This window comes from Clupea harengus, chromosome 5 (assembly GCF_900700415.2).
Source record: "Clupea harengus chromosome 5, Ch_v2.0.2, whole genome shotgun sequence".
NCBI classification, from domain to species: Eukaryota; Metazoa; Chordata; class Actinopteri; order Clupeiformes; family Clupeidae; genus Clupea; species Clupea harengus.
In genome coordinates, this window is record NC_045156.1 from 2,580,387 (window position 1) to 2,603,155 (window position 22,769).

Here is a 22,769-nt window from a genome sequence, read left to right on the forward strand (position 1 = left end):
ATCAAAAACCATGAAATCTCATACTTACACATTAAATCATGAGATCAAGTTTTTTCTCTACCTCCGGCCACAGTCTAACAACTGCCCAACTCATGAAACATCTCTGAGGTGCCCATTAAGTGGTGCCCATTAAAAAAAAAGGTTAAGTCAACCAGTGCCAACCCTACATCGTGTTCCTGATGTTTCCCATAAAAAGGGCCCACAACACCTCAGGTGTTTGCTTGTCATTTACAGGTGGATCAACCTCCGTTCAGACATGCATCTAAAATAAACAACACAAGCTCGTAGGTCTAGACATGAGGGTCTGACTGGAGTGAGTTTCTGGCCTCTCTCTGAATGCTGATTGGACGATGTTCCCTGCCTCCAGTCACGTGACCCTGGTGGTCTTTCAGAAGGGTGGCAGCTGCGTGCTCGATGTCATCCAGGTCCAATTGTAGGGCTTCAGCCAGGTCTCGCTTTGCCACGGATATAAACAGATGGTCTTCAGCCAAGGCTTCTAAACCATTACTGACAAGGATCTGTTGTGACACAAGGGTTGACTTGCAGGTGAGTGTATCTAAGCCAAATTATGTGCAGTTTTCATGAACAAAAATAAATTCTTTCTAGACCAATCTTGCTGGTAATATTTACAGATAAAATTCTTGTGCATTCGGTGATTCTTGATTTTTTCTGTCAGGTATTTTTTTTTAAACTTTTTTTTACCATGTTCTCCATCACCCCTTTGTTTATCTTTCTCACCTCTTCGATCAGTTTATCGGCAGTGCCTCTGGGATTCCGATGGGAAGTTACTTGTGAATGAGAGGTCTCACCTCTGCCCCTAGTGGCCTGCAACAGCAAAGAGATTATAAATCCTTTCTCAGCATGGCGAAGGAGACAGGTGGACAAACGTCCTGAAGTGAGATTAACAGGATCTTACCTGAGAGCCTGCCCTCTGGTGGATACCACCTGCACATGTAACAACAGAGCACAGCATTTTGATAAGTGATGTGTAAAAATGTAAATTAACATGATATTGTAAATCCATCTTTAATTAACGATAAATGTGTAAACTGAATGCTCTGTTTTATATGAAAAGCTGACATGGTGTGTAATGTGTACAACAAGTTCGGCTTTCAACATGGCCCTATCATTTATCATTCAACATGGCTCTATCATTTATCAGTGATGTACAAATGTATTCTTTGTTATATATAACCTGGTGAGATGTGGTGGCCATTCTGGCTGACATGCCAACTGACTGTTGAGAGAGTGACAGCCTCGTTCTCAACGGTGAACCTACAGACACAGAGCAAAAATATTGACATCCTCATCAAACAATGCTTTCAGGTGCAAAAAGCATGGCCACGCTTAACGGAGCACATACTCACTGTTCCCAGTTATTGTTGTTGGAGTTGTCATTGTGTGCGTTGTTGTTGTGGTTGGTGTTGGGGTGGTAGTGCAGGAAGCCTGGAGAGTGCTCTGCTTCCTCCGACTTGCTCTCAGCGAACTGCAGTGGCCTCACGCTGGTGTGGGGGTTATTACCCTGCTCCATGGCGAAGGGGTCCACGTGGTTTCCAAACAGCCCACCTGCCCTCTGTGCATAGGTAAGAGAGTCATGACCAAACTGAGGATGGTAATTCAGTGGAGTTGATCTCGTTTGTACGGTGTTTAAGAGTGTCGGTATGGGTTTCTGAAGAGATGCGCCCGCATGCGCCGTGCGCACATTGTGTGTGTGTGTAGAATGTATGTCAAATTGCATACATTTGCACATGAGAGAATACATGTGCAGGCATTTTTTTTGTATCATTTGGGTTTATATATGTTAATGTGTGTGTGTGTGTGAGTATGTGTGTGTGTGTGTGTGTGTGTGTGTGTGTGTGTGTGTGTGTGTGTGTGTGTGTGTGTGTGTGAGTATGTATCAGTGTGTCCCGGCACATACCCACAGGCATACTGCTTGAGCTGTCCCTGTGTTTCCTCTTACCCTGTAGATGGCCTCCTCCGCTGCCTCGTCCATGGCGTTGTCCATCTCCTCCTCGTTCATCAGGTCCCCTGAGATGGTCCTCAGCAGCTCTGGTGCCGCTTCGTCCTCAATGCTCCTGAGGCCAGCCTGAGGGAGCAGAAGAGGGAGGAGGAAGGAGGGAGCGATAGAGGACAGACAGAGAGGGAGAGACATGGGGAAAGCAAATGACAAAAGGAGGAGGAAAGAGAGGTGTAAGAGAGGTGGGAGAGAGAAAGAGGGGTATAGTTAAGACTCCTTCGCAAAAGGGATATAAGAATGACGTTAAAGATGGAGTGAGACTCACAGGCAGAGGGGATGCCTTGGAGAGGTTCTCACCTGGATTTCAGCATTGTTCTTCTTCGTGGGCCGGTACCCATACTCCTCTTCCTGTCTCTTCAGGAACCTGCGGAAGTGGTCCTGGATCAGCTGGGTGGCATAGAATTTCCCCACGGTCACCTCGTCGTCTGAAAGAGACAGGTGTTCACACACAGAGTTTGCAACAGTCACATTAGTGGTGTAACTATTGTGACCGTGACAGTAATGTGATTAAGATCAGACTACATCAGAGTGAGTGTTTTGGTTGCTCACCACCAATAGGTGGAATGACCTGGTCCAGCAGCTTCATGCTGGTTCTCTTCCAGATCTTTTTGATGATGGCCCTCAGCTCCTCATTGGCCTTCTCAAAGTTACCTGTCAGAAAACAACGCTTCATCAGCACTCTTAATCTATTAGTCCTGTTACTTTAATTACTCAGCATTACAAAAAACAACACTTTGTGGAAATTAAATGATGTGTCCTCCTCTCCAGGCGTGACTACTCCGTTGCCCTGTACATATGCCACTGTAACTTATGGCCTAATGTGATAGACATAAAAGCCATATCAGGTATATGTGAGACACCTGTGAAGAATTAAATCAAGAGATCTATCTTGAAAACAATCACTGACGGTTACAATTAGCTGCTATTCAGGGTATGTCATAAGGTTTGTATTGCATTTCAAGAGAACTAGAGGCCCACCAACCTTCTGTCTTGATCTTGAGGCCAGTCCTGACCAGGCCAAAGAGGGTGGCATTGAATGTCACTGTGCCATCACTGTTCAAGGGCATGTTCATGGAGATCAGCCTCTACAATTATAATGCAACCATTCAAAGCTCAGCACAGCCAGTTCAAAGCCAGGGTGACATGGTTTGTGGATGAGTAGCTGTTCTCATTTCCTCACCTTGCAAGCGACCAGATGGGGGCAGAACTTTCCAAAACCCAAAGGAGGCATGATCCTCCGCAGGAGTGTCACCACATCCAGATGCTTAATGCGTCCACTGTTAGAAACAGAGCAGGAAAACAGGCTTGGGATTAATCAGATGATTACAGAAACGTTCTTTCATCATAATCATGGTTGCAATTAAAGAAGGGCATGAGCTCCTGGGAATGAGAAATGTTCATGTACATCTGGAGCTCAAACTTTAATCCCAGCTTTGATGTATCTATACTATAGGAAACAGTCTATCTATAGGAAATCTCTGCTGAAACTGGCGCAAAGGCAAGCGATGTTTGATAAGGTATGTTTATTTACTGTACGATATGTTGGTCATACTCACGTGGCCTCAGGGTCATATTCTGCCCAGATCTTCTTAAACTCGTCCAGGTGGTGTGGCCCGAGTACGGACCAATCATGTGTTAGGTAGTCAAAGTTATCCATGATCACAGCCACGAATAAATTGATAATCTATGGCATTAGAAAAATTATACGTTAATTGCACTATGACCACCCACACCACCATGTGTGTGTGTGTGTGTGTGTGCGTGTGTGTGTGTGTGTGTGTGTGTGTGGTGTGTGTGTGTGTGTGTGCGTGTGTGTGTGTGCGTGTGTGTGTGTGTGTGTGTGTGTGTGTGTGTGTGTGTGTGTGTGTGCGCGCGCACGTGCCCACATACTCACTCACCAAGAAAGCACAGAGCATGTAGAAGCTCATGAAGTAGAGGATGGCAATGCTGGAGCCACAGGTGTACTCCTCCCCTGGCAGGAAGTCAGATTTGGGGTCACAGAGTTGGCCGTACATACACGCCAACATCACTTCCTGCCAGCTCTCCCCAGTGGCACACCTGCACACAGTCCACACCACAGGTGTAGCTTCGTATGGTCAAGTATAAAACTAAACATATAACCTATTTAGTGGTCCCACACCCATTTTAATTCCCAATGCTATGTTTACCTGAAGAGTACCAGAACTGCCATAGGAAATGTCTGGAAGTTGTTGTTGCGATTGATCTGTGTGCCATCTATCAACGCTACTTTACCAAACACCTAAAAAGAGCAATAACATTTATATGAATCTTCAGATTAAGTAAATAGTCCCACATCTGCTATGAATCTCCTTGTAAACCAGTTGCTTGATTGGGTGAATCCACACAGTACAGTAAATACATACAGTCTTATTCATGGCTTTTCATTGCTACAACAATTCTGCATGTCTGTTAACATGTTTTACCTGCATTCCAATGACAGCATAGATGAAGAACAGCATGACGATCAGAAGAGCAACGTAAGGCAAAGCCTGAAAACAAACAGAAGATCACTTAGCGGTAAAACCAGAGAGAAAACAGACTTTGCCTTTTCATTCATTATTTACAGTAAAGCTCTACACTTACTTACAGTAGAGCTCTGCTAAATATATAAAAGACATTTGGGAAATACTGGTACTCATCAGGAATTGAACCTCTGACCTGAGATTTACTATCACCTTGATTTCAGCAGGGGCACTCACTCTCATACCTGGAAAGATTTGATGAAGGTCCACAAGAGGTTTCTGATACCCTCAAAGCGATTCAACAGTTTCACCAGACGCATGACGCGGAACAGACGGAAGAACGTGATGGACACACTGGCATTTTCGGATTCCTGCGAGAAGACAGTTTCATCGTACTCCAGAATATGACATTTTTATTGACCAGCAAAAATGCTTAACTGGCACATTAAATAGCCTTGTGAACTACTTACTGCTATGGCTTGCATTGGATCCACCTCCTGAAAGAGTCAAGAACATTTTGTAAGACCCTCTGTTGCCTGAAGGGTTAGACCATCCTTGATGTAGGCACCCAATACAGTTACTTAGAACTCATAAACATACATAAAGTCCTCATAATTACCTCACAACCATGGAGACAATATAGTCCTCCTTGAGAGGCCAAGGCTGCCTATGATTGGGAGAGAGGAAATAAAAAAGACTGTAAACCTTTTGAACCTGTGACAAGTTTAAATGTGGAATCATGGTGCCAAAACACCCAGTGCTCAGCCAAGGACGTGTGCAGCAAGTGTACAAAGCAAAAGGCTGAATGGTGAAAAGGGTGGTGCGATGGATGGTGAAGCACTGCCTCAGGCTAACAGTGGGCGGTTTGCAGTGAGGAGCTGTGGCAAGAGCTGTGTGGGCTGAGGGGGAAGAGAGGCACTAGGACATACTGACCATCTCAACAGAGCGCGACCTGGACTGTAGGCTAGACTGGAGTGAACAGACATAGGGCAGGGCAGTGGATAAGACATTTTACACTCAAGGGCTGTTTCATGATAAAGATACATTTTTTGTGTAGGCAAGAGTGTAGCTTTTTTATAGATCTGTTTCAGGTTCATGGATGAAGTAAATTGCTTGTCATGGACATTTTGGGGATGTACTTTTATTAATTATAACATTTAAGTATATAATAACATTTTGGATATACAGTATTAAAGATATAACAACTTAAAGATGCTATTTGGTTTCATGAAATGTTGTTGATACGTATTTGTGCTCAACAGGCCAACCAAATTACACCCTCCGCTTCCATGTTCCTGAAGCACCATGTTGATTGGCTGGGATGGTTTATGGATCGGTCTGGGCCACTAGGTTTGTTCCCCCTACTTACAGAGCCAGGACTGTGTATGAACACCTGAGCTTTTATGAGCGCTAACACTGAACCGATAGCTAGACGACCATCAGAAGGAATTTCGCTGAATTTGACAAAAAGTGTATGGAATTAGAATTGTGGACTCTACGTTTAATTGGGCAATCACTTAAATCAATCGCTATTTATATTTTTGAGGCTGTACAAGTTAGATGAAAAGTTGGAACATAGATCTTGGGGACTTAAAGTGAAAATACATACATCAATCTCGCTAAGGGTGACATCAACGACACTGCCTATGACGATGACAAAGTCAAAGACATTCCAGGGATCCCCAAAGTAGCCCTGTGGAAGGAAAGGGAATAGTCAGCTACAGTCACTGCACTAGTTACTTCTAAGAAAGGAAAGATAAGCAATGAGTGTCTCACCTTAGCTTTGAAGGCCATGAGTTTTAAAAGCATCTCCAGTGTAAAGAGCACAGTAAAGATCACGTTGAGCATGTCAGAGAGGTGGGTCACATGTTCAGACTGGTTGCAGTGCTGGGGGATAGAAATTTGAGAGAGAGGAGAAAACCACACATTAGTAAAACCACAGACATTAGAGTTGAATTTCATCACCTTCATCAATCAAATCAAAATGCCCCGCAGCTCCTCAGTCTTACCTGCATCCCCAGACACATGGTGTTGAGCATGATGAGCAGGAACATGAGGTACTCAAAGTAGCAGGAAGTGACGACGTACCAGACCTTGTACTGGTACGGGTTCTTGGGAATGTAACATCTGAGGGGCCGTGCTTTCAGTGCATACTGAACACACTGACGCTGCACAACACCAAATCCAAACATTTACTCACGGCAGTCCATATTTATCTCTGTAAACTAAATACACTACACATAGGAGATATTATATGTATTAAAAGCAAAATGTTTTGTAAAGGGCTTTTGACACTGACAAAATAATTGAATTAGACTGAAGCATAGAATTGAAGTTGGAGTTTCTAATTCTATGGAGTAAAGCTAATTTAATTTTGAAATGAAGTACCTGATTTTTGTCTAGCTCACAGTTTTTATACTCCTGTTCTCCCTGCTCCTGGAAGGTGACGATGACAAAACCCACAAAGATGTTCATCATGAAGAAGGCGATGATGATGAGGTAGATGATGAAGAAGATGGAGATTGCTATACGGTTGTTGTAGACAGGACCTCTGTCTTCCATATATGAATCCATGGCTTTGTATAAGAGTCTGAAGGTGTGTGTGTGTGTGTGTGTGTGTGTGTGTGTGTGTGTGTGTGTGTGTGTGAGAGAGAGTGAGAGAGAGAGAGAGAGAGAGACAGAGACAGAGACAGAGAGAGAGAGACACACACAAAGGGAGGGAGTTCCAGAGAAAGACAGGCAAAGAGACAAAAAGAGAGAAATTATCCATGAATAAATCTTTCATAGGGACATGTCAAACTTATTACTGTTTCACTACTCTGTAAGTATCTATTAATATAAGAAATAATGTATTCATAACTCGTTACAAAAACATGATGTTTGTACAAGATAGGCAGGGTAACTTACTTTGGCCAACCCTCAAACGTAGAGACAGTGAAGAGAGCTAACATGCCATTCAGCACATTATCAAAGTTCAGGTCACTGTTCATCCATTCTCGCTTGCTGACCACCATCTCATGAAGAGCATTCTCCTGATGCTTTATGTAGACCCCTCTGATTATGACAAAGAAATGCAGGAGAGTTCTCAGAACGACTCAAAAGAGGATCGTAAAGGTTTGCTGCACTGCTATAGACCAGATGATACTGCATTTGCACTACCTACCTGCAGTCTAGTTCAGTCATCATAGCAGGGTCTGTGCAGGAAAAGAATTTTCCCTTTTGGATTGATAATAAAAAGACAATAAAACACATGGATGAGGGCAGTATGTGTATGGAAGAAAATACATAAGAGGAGTTCATGTTGTTCTACTGTTTTAGTAGAGATGGCACCATCACCGCCTACCTTGAAAAGCTGAACTCCAATGCAGGAGAACATGAAGTCCAGAAGCATGGTGACCAGGACAATGTTGCCAATGCTCTTAATGGCAACAAACACACATTGGATGACATGCTGTAACACAAGGAAACACAAGAGGGAGGACTTTCAGCTTGAGATTGTGTTTTGTACCATCCAAAAACGCAATGTTAAATTGTATATTTAATTGGACCGTCGTGTCAAATCCACTAGGGGGCTGTAAAAAAACAGCTTGAAACATCTTTAGCTTCACGTGAACGTAGGCTACCTTCAGTCCCTTGGCTCTGTTGATGGCTCTCAGAGGTCTCAGCACCCTCAGCACCCTGAGGATCTTCACCACAGAAATGGCGCTGGACCTGAACACCGCACAGACAGAGAGGTCAGACTGAGACGTGATGAGCAGCTCTGCGGCCGTAGCATGGGGTGGGCTATTGGGCTAGCAAGCTGACAAAGCTAAAGACAGGGCTAACTTCTCCCACGTCTTTTAAATGTTATGCTACTTGACATGGAATCATCTTCAGCAACCATAAAAGCCAGTTTTTATTTGATGAATTATACATGGATGAACTGTGCAAAACCTTAACATTCGCCTTTTGATAGCTGGATGTATTCTACCGCACTTACTCCATTCCAATGGATAGAAGAGAGACACCCACAACCAGCAGGTCCAGGATATTGAAGGAGTTTCGGCAAAAGGAGCCTTTGTGGAGGAAGGCACCATACGTGGTCATCTGACATAAACACAACATTATTCTATACATGAAGCAGAGGCAGAGGAGCCCAAGTTCACAATAGCAAATGTGATCATTTTCTCCCCAATACATGCACAGAGGTAGGCAATTTCACTCATATTAATTCGACTTTTGGGTCTAGTATATGGAAGTCTGGTTAGATGACAGCATGACAACTTTATGAACTTGGAATGTCTATCACCATTTGCCTCTGTGGCCACTCATTTGATAAACCACTTGGACACTGGTGAGAAGTGAGGTGGGTGTGTGTATTACCTTGAGGACAATTTCCGCCGTGAATACTGAGGTAAAGACATAGTCTGCATAAGCCAAGACCTACAGCAGATGTGGTGGGAACATGATCATGAAAATAGTGAATGAGCCACAGGTGTAAAATAGGCAATAGTTCTAAAAAGATTATATTGTAACTTTTAAGATGTAACAGTAACTCCTCGTCACTAATTTGGGTATCTGGTCACCTGGTTTCTGAAGGACATTGGGTCGATGGGATCCTCAGCAGCCAGAGAGATACTACTGAGGAGGATGAACAGGAGGATGATGTTGGTGAAGGTGGTGGCATTGATGATTCTATGGCACAGTTTACGGAACCTGGAAAGTGGGAAGGTGGTTGGTGCGTCTGAACTTAAGTGCGTTCAGTAAATTAACTCAAAGACACAAGACAGACTGAGGGAATCTTGATGTACAGTTTAGAGTACTAACACAGAAGGTTACATAATGTTTATAATATTGACTATTTAATGTGAATTTGTACTCATATTTGTGACATTAAGCATTGTATTTTTAGGCCATTAACACATTTTAGCTGCATAAATTCACTCACTTATTTTGGGGGCCAAATAAGAAAAAGGAACTGGCTTCTGGCATGGGCACCGCCTTCTCCTTCAGCTGGAGGTCAGCCATTGGCCGAGGCCGAGGACTGAGGGGAATCTCAGGCTCCTCCTCCTCATCATCACCTGGGCAACAGATGTAGCGTTAACGGACTTCATAACACATTATACTAGGTGAGAGGATTATATACCACTTACCTGGGAAATCAGCTGGAGGAAAGGGATCCTTAATTTCATTCACATTCGCCTCAAACTCATCCACCTTTAGCTGTTCAAAAAGACAATGTTGTTGAGATGTTGAAAATGACATGATGTCTTCACTATTCTGTAGAAATTATTCTATGTATTAATAATCCAGCCACCCCTTTTTACTCATTTTTTAATATTTTAATATTTTTTTATATTTGTATAAAGTTTTACCTTGGCCGTGGTAGGGATCCCTTCTGTCTTGGCTCTCTGGTCAGCCAGTTTCTTTGCCAACAGGGCCTTCTCTTCCTCACCTTTCTCTGGGTGACTATCCCTACATCACAAAATATGATACATCAAAATACTGGGGAGAGGTGGACAACCTGGCAAGAAACAAATACAAGCACCCACTGAAAAAGGGCAAAAAAAACAAAACATGTGAGACTAATAATAGACCCTCTCCTACAGCTGTGCCCTTTGACCTCCTGAAGAAGTGTGTCTCTTTGATGCTCTCAAGGCTGACACGGAAATTTGAGAGGCCCCCCCAGATCCTCTCTCCAATATTTTACCACTGTAAGATCATCTCCGTTTTTTGTTTTATTGGAGCAGGACCCCATCAGCATCAGGAATGTGTGTCTTTACAGTGCACCTCTACTGCACCACACCAGTCAGTAAAGACTGCACCTGATGCCATTACTAAGGATCCCACTGACCTCAGCATCTTCTTGCGTTTTTTCTCCTCAGCCCTTTCCTTCTGGGCCGAGGTCAGACTCTCCGCCTCTGCCAGGTTGTCCACAGCAATGGCCAAGAAGACATTCAGAAGAATGACTGTGTTTCATTTGGTCAAGGAAATGATAGCAGAATAACAGGATAGTTCATTTAGGGCTGATCTTAATCCCTCCTTTAGTACAACCTTGTAAGAGGCCAAGGTTGCACTGTGTGGTGATCAGGCATGACCAAGAATAATGAAGGATACAGTTCCCAATGACAAAGAGAATGATGAAGTAGATGCTGACTAGAATCCCGGGCATGGCCGGACCACCATGAGCCATGATGCCATCATACATCACGGTATTCCAGTCCTCACCCGTCAGGATCTGCACCAGAAGGAAGAATGAGATTTCACAATGATACTGATGGAGTGTCTGAACTGTAACGTACTTAGAAAGACAGCATATGCATATAACTTTGTGTCATTTTGAACTTGTAGTTATTGAATATTAAATATTACAAATTATTGGCTACTTATTTGCACTGGCTAATTATTCCCCCCTTTGTCGGAGGATAATGCAGAGAATATGTTTTCTTATTGTGTGTTTCATGCTCTTGTCTAAAACCTGTGGTTTTACCATGAGTGGTACCCGTGTGAGACACCATACCTGGAACACTGTGATGAGGGCCTGGGGAAAGTTATCGAAGTTGCTTCTGCGAACCCTGTGTTCAGGAAAGTTGAACTTGCCTCCGAACACCTGCATACCCAGCAGGGAGAAGATGACGATGAAGAGGAAGAGGAGCAGGAGCAGCGAGGCTATGGAGGCGATTGAGTTCAGCAGGGACGCCACCAGGTTACTCAGACCAGTCCAGTACCTGATGCAAGAACCACAGTAACATCACACACCCACATAACAGCTATCATCAATATGTAAGGAAATGTATTATCCCTAAATCCAAGTGATTTATAGCTGGGGGTCTATACAACGGTGTCAACTTAAATTGTATTGCCATAGTCATGTTTGAGTATGAGCATTGCCTGGTTACCAATTTCAAGGTTTCTTCCTGTTAACAGGGAGTTTGTCCTAGTCCCTGTCACCATTGTGCCTGTTCTAGGGGGGTTCAGGCCCTGGGCTCTGTAAAGCGCCTTGAGATAATTGTATTGTTTTGGCGCTATATAAATAAAATTCAATTCAATACAATCAATTCAAACTTGAGGTACAATAGTCATTAACGTACTATATATCGCCCCCTCCCCTGCCTGTGGTGCGGCTCATACTTAGTGATCTTGAGGAGCCTGAGCAGGCGGATGCAGCGCAGCACGGAGACGCCGGTGAGGGACATGATGTCCATGCGCACCAGGATCAACTCCAAGATGCCTACAGACACCACGAAGCAGTCGAAGCGGTTGAAGAGCGACATGAAGTAGGAGGGCAGGCCTAGGGCGTACATCTTCAGGAACATCTCCACCGCAAACAGGGACAGCAGCACCTTGTTTGCATTTTCTGTCAGGAGATTAAAAAAATGAGAGATGAGAATATTTAATGAATTTGAAGGAAAGGATTATATGAGGAAATTAATATTTTCTATTGCTCTTTGGTCTTCTCCTCAATGCAGCAGTGGCAAACATCAGAGACTGAAAGCTTAGGTCTCTTACAGTGTGTGTGGTGTTTTTCCTATTTTACCTGGCACCTGGCTAATTCCTCACATTTAAATAACTTAACCCACTATGTTCAGGAAAGCACTCCATCAGTCTGTTTGAATACAACTCTCATGTAGACAGCTGTGTAAACAGTAAGAGGCATATTGATTTGCATTGCTGATTTCCTCTATGTACCTTGGAAATTGGTGAGTCCCTCAGACTGTTGGTGGTGCTCGGTTGCAATGGCCAGTGTATTGAAGAACACCAACAGGATGACCAGTCGGTAGAAGATGTTGGACTTTACAAAGGTGCGACACTTCCTCCGGAGCACACGGTTGTACTGCTTGGCTCGTTTCCTACATGAAAAACCAGAGAGCAAAGCTCTTACATTCTACACAATACCTGGGGTGTTAATCGTGAGAAAAGTGAGAAAACCAGGGCTGTTCACATTGATCCAAATCTACTGTAGCAGAGGTGTGATTCTGGATGTACTCACAAGTAATAGAGAAAGCGCTGGATTCCTGCGATACCGTACAGACTATCTGTTTCTGACCCCTCGACCAGAGGTAGCAGACCTACACAAGGAAGACCAGTGGTACACATTTACATTTTCACATTTAAACTGGCACTTTAGGTGCAACAGCAACGGATGTGCTGCATGACTACTTAATGATGATGGTTAATTAGTCATAAAGTGGTTTGCATACGGAGGTAAGACACAAAGTATATTTTTTAATTTCTACCTCTATTACATTAGATTTATTTAGGGTAGGGTGATTTGTATGTTGTATGGTGGTATGTTGGGTGGTGGTATGTTGGGTGGCATGTTGGGTGAGATGTTGGGTGAGATGTTTGGCACAGGTGCATCACCTCTGCCCTCCTGGTCGTTGTCCATGATCTCAGCCTGGGTGATCCACTCCATGTAGCCCTTCACGTCCTCGTCCAGCTGCTGGTGCTCACGCAGCGCCTGGTACTCCCCACTCCTGTAGCTCTTCTCCCGCTCCTTAGTGAACTCACTGGGGAGGGACACCATTGTGGAAATACCCAAAGGGGGGAGAGAGAGAGAGAGAGAGAGAGAGAGAGAGAGAGAGAGAGAGAAAGAGAGAGAGAGAGAGGGACAGAGAGGCCATTTAAAATGTCTGTCTTGACCCACACTTTGGAGCAAGTGTTGACCCCCCTCGTTCACATGGCTTTTGTTGTCACGTTTTTCATCAATTTTAGGAATACTATACATAATTTACTCTTCAATCAGTGTGTACAGTATTAGTTCCCTTGTACCCGGCGACTCTGTGAGCAAAGTACAGGTTGCAATGAGAGCGTGAGAGAGAGACAGTACCCGCAGAGGACTCCCAGAACCAGGTTAAGGATGAAGAAGGAGCCGAGAAGAATGAGGGTGACGAAATAAATCCAAGGCCACTCAACCCCGATGGCATCATTCACCTGTCCATGCACACACACACACACACACACACACACACACACACACACACATACATACAAACACACACATATTTACACACATCAACATGCACATATAATTACACAAAGACACATACATGCCACACAATTCAACATGATAAATAGTTTAGTCAAATGCGACGGTGAAACAACCTCACTGTCTTAAAGCCAGCAGATTATCTATATTGTGAATGGGCGGGGGGGGGGACACACACACACACTTACCCAGTACAGCACATCAGTCCAGCCCTGGGTGGTGATGCACTGGTACACGGTCAGCATGGAGAAGCCCAGGTTGTCAAAGTGGGTGATGCCGAGATTGGGCCCGGGCCAGCCTGCCCGACATTCTGTGCCATTCATAGCGCAGCGGCGGCCGTTTCCTGCCTGGGCGCACGGCGCTGCCTTTTCATTCTCCATGGTTGCAGGGATGCCTGTGGAGAACAGGAAGAAGCACAGGATCAACTCAGTCACACTGTACTCAGTAACACCATACTCATTCACACTACTATACTCATTAACACTATATTCAGTGACACCATACTAACACTATAATCATTCACACTATACTCTGTCCCTTCATAATATGGTATTCAGTCACACCATACTCAGGCAGGCTATGCTCAGTAATGCTACACCCCATCACACTATACTGGTTAGTTAGTTGATAAATTGAGTAATGATTGAATATGTTTTGACAGTATTTGGGGAAAGGGCCACAGGTTTAGTGATGCATTTTTATTTCGATGAATAAACCCATGACATGTCTAACACATCCTTCAAGACATTGTATTCCTTGTGTTCAATATTAACATATCGATTTAATGCTGTTGATAATTAAGTATTTGCTTCGATTACCACACTACATACTTGTTCCTTCATAGTAGCATGTCTTGTGCATCTTGCAACTGAAGAGGTCTAGTCCAGCAATGGCATAAATGGTGACCATGAAGAAGACCAGGAGGGAGATGTGGAACATCGGCAACATGGACTTAAGGATGGAGCTCATCACCACCTGCAGGCCTAGAGGGAAAGAACAACTGTTGTAAAACAATCTTATCACATCCATCTTCATTCATAGCACACATCTAAATTGGGAGTGACTTGTAGCACAAATTTAGTTAATCTATTGTGTTAATACCAGTCAGGTATAAGCCCTCTTTTCCCCCATCCAACAAACGTATCAAATGAGTTCAATAGAGCAAGGAGTAAGGCAGACAAGGGCATAAAGTGTTTGAGGCACACCCAAACAAATCTCATTTTAGTTATCCAAAGCTCAAATATTAACAGAGACATTGACATTTTCTACAATATTTCTTGTTTGATTATGATCTATAGACACAAGTAATCTTCCCTCAGATAATCCCAGATTCTAAAACAAAATGTCAATCCTTACTGGGCACCCCAGAGACGAGGCGAAGCGGCCTCAGCACCCTAAATGCTCTCAGGGCCTTCATGTCAAAGCCCCCACCCCCCTGATCCACTGGGGCCTCCACCCCACTGACGTTGTTGATGAAGTCCACTACAATGGTAAACAGCCTGTAATAGCAGCCAGAAAACAGACACAGCAAGAAAAACATACATGATAGTTAACAATATATTTTGTAGCAATACACCAAATATATATATTTGCTGCAAACATCCATTTTGGTTGAAAATATACGTATGAAATATAGAAATATAATATAGAAATATAGTGCATATAATACAGTGGTATTGAATAATGTCTTTTATCTGTAGAGAGATTCAGAGACTGCAGTGTAATCTGAAACCCAGATAATGTATTATTACCCCATGGTGACAATGACAAAATCCAGCATGTTCCAACAGTTCCGTAAATAAGCGTCTGCATGGAATAGTAACCCATATGCAATAATCTTTAGAAAGCACTCCATGGTGAAGATTATCAGGAAGATGTACTCCAGACTTTCCTGTAAAGCATAAACGAATCTTTAGTTGATTATGTCACAATTACAATAGTATGTCATCCTTGGATACATTCGTGTCAAGAGACTTTTGCCCTGTCTGATGTGGGGGCAATAGATTGATGGGGGCTATAGATTGCCCCACTCTTGTCATCCATTAATATGTACAGTACATCACAGGCAGCTTCAGTGGCACACTTCTAGTTTCAAAGTGACTTACTGGACCCAGTTTACTATTCATTCCCATCAGGGATCAATCTGTTTCTACCATAACATTATTAAAGTAATTTTGGGGCCTTGTATTCCTCTGTGTGAAAAACACCCCACTGAAACCGTGTCTGTGTGGTCTCGCTGCTCCTATGACAGGAATGCTTGGAATGGATGGGAAGGGGGGCAAGGAAGAGAGTCACAGAGAGTTGGGGCAACTTGAAATGGTGGTGGATCACTCACCATACCATATTCTCTTTCATTGTGTCTCTCGCACTCACACAGAGAGGGGCACTAGCTGTTTTGTCGATGAGAGAGCCCTTGCTCAGAAGTGACACTGAAGTCTTTGTTCTATTCTGGGCTGCATTACGGTGTTATAAAGGTATACAGGAATAGGAACAAGGGGTCAGTGAACTATGGGGTAATGGAGAGTAGTGGCCACAGGAATGAAAGGGAAGAGATTGCACAGGTCACTTATGCACATACACACAGACACAGACACAGACACAGACACAGACACAGACACAGACACAGACACAGACACAGACACAGACACAGACACAGACACATACACAGACAAATATACTGTATAGCAATTACACAAAACAGGCAAACACATGTTGGCCATTAACATCATCATTACACACTGCAACACAAGTGTCCACACTTTCTCTCACTCTCAGTCACTATACATCACATTAGCCGACACACTCCCAAACCCTCCCAAAAACGCAGCCCAGACCCATCTTACACACACATATTGATTACGGGAGAGGCCCTTGTGGCGTCATCCCATACTCTCCCAGTGTGCTGTGGGCATTTGTGGCTCTAAATATAAAGCCTTTGGATGCATAGGCCAGTGGAGGGCTGCAGTAGGCACCTGCTCCTCTCAATCACCTAGGTCAAGGGCATAATGGATGGGCCTTCGCACGTCACACACACACACACACACACACACACACACACACACAGACACACACACACACACACACGCACTCCACAAAGGGGGATTTTATAAGCCCCTTGGCAAGCCTCGGAGTGTGAACAAAGTCTTTCTGCCATCTCATTTGTCAAGATCAAGATGTGGGTCAGTAGCCAGAAGCATGCGTGGTGATATGATCATCTCAGGCTCTCAGTATTCTCTCTGGGATGCTCTGGGCTGTCCAACCCAACATATCCCTATACGGATAGTCTCTTTTAGCAAGGTCTAATAAGAAAAGAGCTTCTGCTCTGTAGAGATGGTTTAGGGCTACCCTCCTGTGAGCGAAGGGCTGTTTTAGTTGTGTAAATCAAGGTTTACTCATTTTTACACACAAAAAAAAAAGATTCCTCATTTTGGATTGAAAGTGTGAAACCAGTTTATGTTAATTTAACTGTTGACACAACTGTTGCCTGTTATCTTCTCATTCACTTTGAGGCTGGGTTTTTAGGGCACTGAACAGTTTGGGTAATACCCTCTACGTCAAAACTCTACTTTACTCTACTCTCTATTCTAAAGTCAAAACAATTACTATTATGGACATGCAAGGTACAATACAGGCCTCAATAATTAGGACCAAATTGGCACACTGCACTGTAAAAGTGTGAGCTGTCAGTGTCTTTACAGACACAATCTAAATACAAACTATGAATTGCAGGGCCATGGCAGGAAAATGGCATCTTCTCCAATTACTGTTTGTGTGTAGCTTTGAGTGATTTGATCCAGCTGGTCTCGTGCAGGTTGTGTTAATGTGTTGGATCACCGTTCGAATATTTCCACACAGAGTTTTGATTCCCCCCTGCTGTCCCTCTTCATCTGAGACCCCATGCAGACGAAGCCTAGTTTGCCTGAACCCGGGTTCATTTTTCACACATATCAACTTTTTAAATCGCGTGCACATGAACCCAGCGAATCCGATTGACTCAGCTGTAGTACATCCCCCACGCCTGTTGGTGGCGCTTTAAGGTGCTACAGACAACTGAAGAAACGGAGAAGAAGACAGGAGCATGCTGTCGGTAGGGAAAACGTATGGCAAAGGAATGTGTATTAAAACCGGATGTCGTCACTTTAATCCGGTCTCTGGTTGGATAAAACTTTTCAACAGAAATGGACAAGGACCTTTACTTTTTAGTTGAGAAGTTGTGTTGATCGCCTGACATGCAAACGATCGGTTTTCTTTAAATTATTATTATTTTTGTGAAGTTATACGGCTTATGTGAATAAAGCTATCTACACAACTTTTTATATGTCTACATTGACTCGTTTAGTTGTTCATGTGGTACACGTAGGTCTTAACTGAAGCTAACGCTTAGACCAACAATCCATTGGAACACATAGTAGCTAGCTAGCCTCGCTGCTAATAAGTCTAACGTTAGCATGCTGATATGAATAGACCCATTATAGTCAGGTGGCTTAATGCTCAATTGACTTGTTAACCAAACTTTTACGAAGTCATACAACTAAACACACAAGTGACTTGTTAACCTATGTCTACATTGACTCGGTTAGTTGTTCATGTGGTACACGAATGTTGCAGAGTATTGTCCTATTGTAGGACTTAACTGAAGCTAACGCTTAGACCAACAATCCATTGGAACACATAGTAACTAGCTAGCCTCGCTGCTAATAAGTATAACGTCAGCATGCTAATATGAATAGACCCATTATAGTCAGGTGGCTTAATGCTCAATTGACTTGTTAACCGAACTTTTACGAAGTCATACAACTAAACACACAAGTGACTTGTTAATCGAACCGAGCTATATGACCAAACACAAAGCTAGCACTGTTAATTCCGCTATAGCTAGCCAGGTCAATTAGCTCGCCTAAGATACTGCAATTTAAGCTAACCAATTACCTCATTTCCCCCAAAACCCATCGATTACGTGTGTTTGTGATGTGTAACATATATCCTTAATCAGTCATTCAAGTTATTAACGTTTATTTACCGCTAGCGATTACACGACACAAGGGTAATTCAATCGCTATTAATGTTGAACTTGAACTTCAACAATGTCACACAACATTAAAAGTCAGGCATCGGCATGGTTCCTAAAGAATAAATCAAAGGTCCTTGTCCATTTCTGTTGAAAAGTTTTATCCAACCAGAGACCGGATTAAAGTGACGACATCCGGTTTTAATACACATTCCTTAGCCATACGTTTTCCCTACCGACACATGCTATCAAAGTAACATATGACAGTAGTTGAGCTCCAACTAGCAACGTTTAGCTTAGCCGCATAGCCTACATTTAATCTGCACAGTAACACATTATGGTGGTTTATAAAATCAGTGGTAAGAGCAGACTGTAGGTTAAGCGAAAAATAATTATATGTGTTATTGATAATAAAGAGTTTAGAACAGTGCAACAAAGCAACATGACATGTCTGAGTTGTTTAAATGCCTGTGCTTTATGGAGATGCTGAGCTTGAGCACGAGAGACCACAATGCAAGTGCTGTGGATCCTGGATGTTTCATGGTTTACAATTGCTTCCAATTTCATGGTTTTATTACTAACAACAAATGTAGGCTATTGTTGAGGGCTTTGTCCTTCACGTACTGTAGGCTACCTCTGAAGTAACGTTAACGCTAGCTAGTAGCTATCGCTATCGTTGTCTGACAGGACTAAAGCTAACGTAACATTCATCTGTTTTGAAACTTCCGTCTATAATAAAAAATCTTTTCACGTCAGATTTGCTCATATAGGCTATTGCTGACACTTTTAAAAACTGGTTTTTGAAAAATGGTCTGATGCAAATAGATTAAACAGTGATAGATTAAAGTGTGGCTTGTTAATGTCATCCCTTTCCTAACAACAGATAGATAGATACATTTGTATTAATCCCGTTAGGGAAATTCACGTGGAAAAGGAGCAAGGTAATAGGAAGAATTAATTTTTTTAAACTGGAGAGCTGTTATAACTGGCTGCCAAACTCACTGCGCCATGGCAACCCGTTCAGTTATTAAATAATGCCGATTGTGTCCCTTGTTCTGGCTGGTCTAATGATGCGACCACGTGGGGCAATCCGATTAGGTATGCGGATAGCGTGCAGACGAACACCAACCGCAACCGGATTTCGAGTTTACTCACTTTGGACCCCCGATTCGAGGGAGTGCGGATACAGTGTGCGGATACAGTGCGTTCGTCTGCACGATAGGGCTATCCGGAGACGGGGTTCTCCGGGTTCAGACAAACTAGACTCCGTCTGCATTGGGCCTGAGCTTTCCCTTTCATTCCCAACTTGTTCATCAGTGACCCTCTGTACGAGACGAACGTGAGCTCATCTTGTTTCAACAGCTGTTTGGATAACCAGCTGTGTGGATAGATTTATTATAAAAGACTAAGCTTTTTTATTATACATCAGGTATGTGTACAGTTGTACACTTGTTCAGAGGTTATTCTTTCACTGTAGTTCCTGCATTTTGGAATTTCATCTTACTCCTCAAAGCTCTATCCAGTGAATTTGAGTAAGCATTCAAGTTCTACAAATATCGCCCTCGGGTCATGTTCGAGTCCCCTGCTTAGCTGAGGTTCAAAGGTCAGGTCACTGAACTCACCAAGTTACTGTTGGTGTTGTTGGTGTCCTCCTCCGGCATGGGCATGAACACAGCCAGCGCCACACAGTTGGCAAAGATGGTCAGCAGGATGATGATCTCAAAAGGTCTGAGGTGTATGGTTAGGAGAAAAGCAACAGTGAAGAGCTGTGACCAGAACAACATATGTGGCTTTTTTAGGAGAGCGTTTTGGAAGATTTCTTTGTCATACAGACATCTATGTCGCAAGATCCTAGTTCCTAGGTATGAATGTTGAAACATAGATGTTTATATATGTGAATGAATACATTGATATGTATTTATCTTGACTTACATGTGGGTATGCCACCTGATTTATACTAATTTCGACTGGTACTGACAGCTCAAAAGATCATGTTATACTTTATTAACCTGATGCAGCCCTTCTCGTTAATGAAATTAAGCCCATCCATTTGACACAAAGCTCATACCAAGTGAGCCAGGACTTCCCATTGCTGTGATATAAGGTGATACAAATCTGAAGGTATGATAAATAAATATCACCAATATTAATGTGCACTTTACAAGAAATAAAATAATAAAACTTCCACTCAGATGATTGACCCTCACTAGACCATACAACAAAACCTGTAAGGTCAAGACTAAATTCCTTTAACAGAGACTTCTTTGTCTTGGCATGTTTGGTCACCTGAAATGTTACAAGCTCAGAAGTTCAATGTCTCTGTAGGTGTCTGTATGTATGTATGCATGTGTGTGTGTGTGTGTGTGTGTGTGTGTGTGTGTGTGTGTGTGTGTGTGTGTGTGTGTGTGTGTGTGTGTGTGTGTGTGTGTGTGTGTGTGTGTGTGTGTGTGTGCATGGATCCACCTAGAAAGCTGTAGTGTGACAGACAGCATTCTATCAGCTTAGCGTTTCTGTTTTTAGGTTCTGACTTCTACAGACAGCTGCCTCCCCTCAGAATGGACATGACTGCAGCAAACTCCTCCTTTTTGCCTAAAAAGTCTAAAAATCAGTTACACACTCAATTCCCTTCATTAACTCCGTTCTGCTAGATGTCTGCATAAGTCAGCACAAGACAGTATTATATGCTGTAAATAATGTTTTTTAACTCTTGATAAGGGGATGGGCTAATTAGCTCACCAATTTACACTTTTCCCTGTTTATTTATCAAACAGCAACATTTACAATGCTCATTCCTCCTTAATCTGTGATTTCATATTCACAAACCTAACAGTAGTCTGTGAGAAATGACTGAATGAGTGACGGAATGAATGAGTGAATGAATGAGTGAATGAATGTGTTGTAAGTAACAGATTGACTCCCTGCCTCGGCTCAGGTCGCTTTCACTGCTAAGCAGGTGATACTGTGTCAGACAGTAAGGATACTTCCACTCCACGATCTGGATGCAGGCCTTTCGGAAGGGATTCTTCAGCGTGAGGAAGAAGAGGGAACGCACAGGCCTGGGGTTCCCACCGGTAGCCTGCATCTTCTTCAGCTTCTCACGCTGCTTCCTCTTCAGTGTCTCCTCGTCCATGATGAAGGACTTCATGTTCACTTCATTGCCTCCCTCCATGTTGGCTAGAGTTTAGAAAGCTCCCCTCACCTCACTGTCTGTGGTTGCCTATAATCCGGTCTGGATATGAAAGATCTCCTCTTCCTGCCTGAAAGTTCCCACAGCTCCCAAGGGTGTTGCGTCTTCCTTGTATTTCCAAAAGAAAGAATGGCCACCCCACCGAAAAAAAATTCCCTCTGACCCTTTCTTTTCTTGATCTACTTTTCTTTCCCTGCCTCAGTTCTCCAACCCCCAGTGTGTTCTTTCTCCTCACTTCCTCTTCGTCCCTCTCACCTCCAGCCCTCTGAGCCCGACTGCCAGGCTGACTAGACCTCAGACTGACAGAGTGAGGGGGTCTGTTCTTGACTGGGGGTATTGGTTGGGAGAACAGTTGCTCAGCATTGAGAATAAATATAGACAATAAGTGTCAACTGGCTGGGGGTGGTGGGAGGGCTTGGATGATTGTGTGTGTGTGTGTGTGTGTGTGTGTGTGTGTGTGTGTGTGTGTGTGTGTGTGTGTGTTTGTGTGTGTGTAGGGGGGGGGGGGGGGTACATGAAAGGCTAGCTGAAAATAGGGGCAGGGGTTGAGGGTTAGCTGGATGTGTGTGTGGGGTGGTGGTGGTTGGTGTTTCTTCATAGGCTAGCATCATAGCCTGTGTTTGTTTCATTAGCAGTGCAAAATAATGATGTGTCACTCAACTGGCTGGCTGATCACTGGTATGTCTTTCCACTGGCAACTCAAACCATGGTGTCACCTTACGGGTGAAAACCGATCACAGCTTTCTCATTGGCCGTCGGGCCCACTAAACACTACACTTCGCATAGGCTTCTAGGACAGGAATTTGCTGTGCTGTCGCGCTCAACACGAGACCATATAGTCCAGCTACTGTATGTGCTTAAAAGGGCACAGTTGGTAATTACATTTTTTCTAAATGTGTGTCAGCATTGCAAGGCTTTATGAGCCAATTGAAATATACCCTAAGGCATCAAATGATCCCCTGTTGTCTTTATCAGGAACAGATAAATCTGGCTACAGCTGGTGCGAGCACTGAATAAAGACTGAACGTAAACATGTTGACGCTAAACTAGGGGACTTTTCTCGCTATGGGAGACAGTGCTACTAGAATAACATTGGCTGACTCACA

General features: G+C 43.4%; 1 protein-coding gene across 1 annotated transcript; it reads right to left on the reverse strand.

Moving 5' to 3' along the window:
- Positions 1-1,176: 1,176 nt before the first annotated feature.
- cacna1sa (calcium channel, voltage-dependent, L type, alpha 1S subunit, a) lies at positions 1,177-21,921 on the reverse strand. The gene is given in 41 exon segments (XM_042707759.1): positions 1,177-1,275; positions 1,368-1,573; positions 1,961-2,086; positions 2,315-2,442; positions 2,567-2,668; positions 3,000-3,102; positions 3,198-3,294; positions 3,574-3,701; positions 3,916-4,075; positions 4,186-4,277; positions 4,462-4,527; positions 4,746-4,962; positions 5,253-5,260; positions 6,110-6,193; positions 6,277-6,387; positions 6,510-6,668; positions 6,889-7,090; positions 7,408-7,554; positions 7,664-7,716; positions 7,844-7,951; positions 8,124-8,211; positions 8,480-8,586; positions 8,863-8,922; positions 9,066-9,195; positions 9,428-9,560; positions 9,633-9,702; positions 9,855-9,954; positions 10,334-10,448; positions 10,597-10,717; positions 11,000-11,207; positions 11,611-11,836; positions 12,169-12,329; positions 12,470-12,548; positions 12,844-12,989; positions 13,310-13,413; positions 13,657-13,862; positions 14,299-14,451; positions 14,825-14,967; positions 15,220-15,359; positions 20,099-20,204; positions 21,458-21,921. Coding segments are annotated over 41 exon segments (5,172 nt in total). The 5' UTR covers positions 21,646-21,921; the 3' UTR covers positions 1,177-1,184.
- Positions 21,922-22,769: the final 848 nt, after the last annotated feature.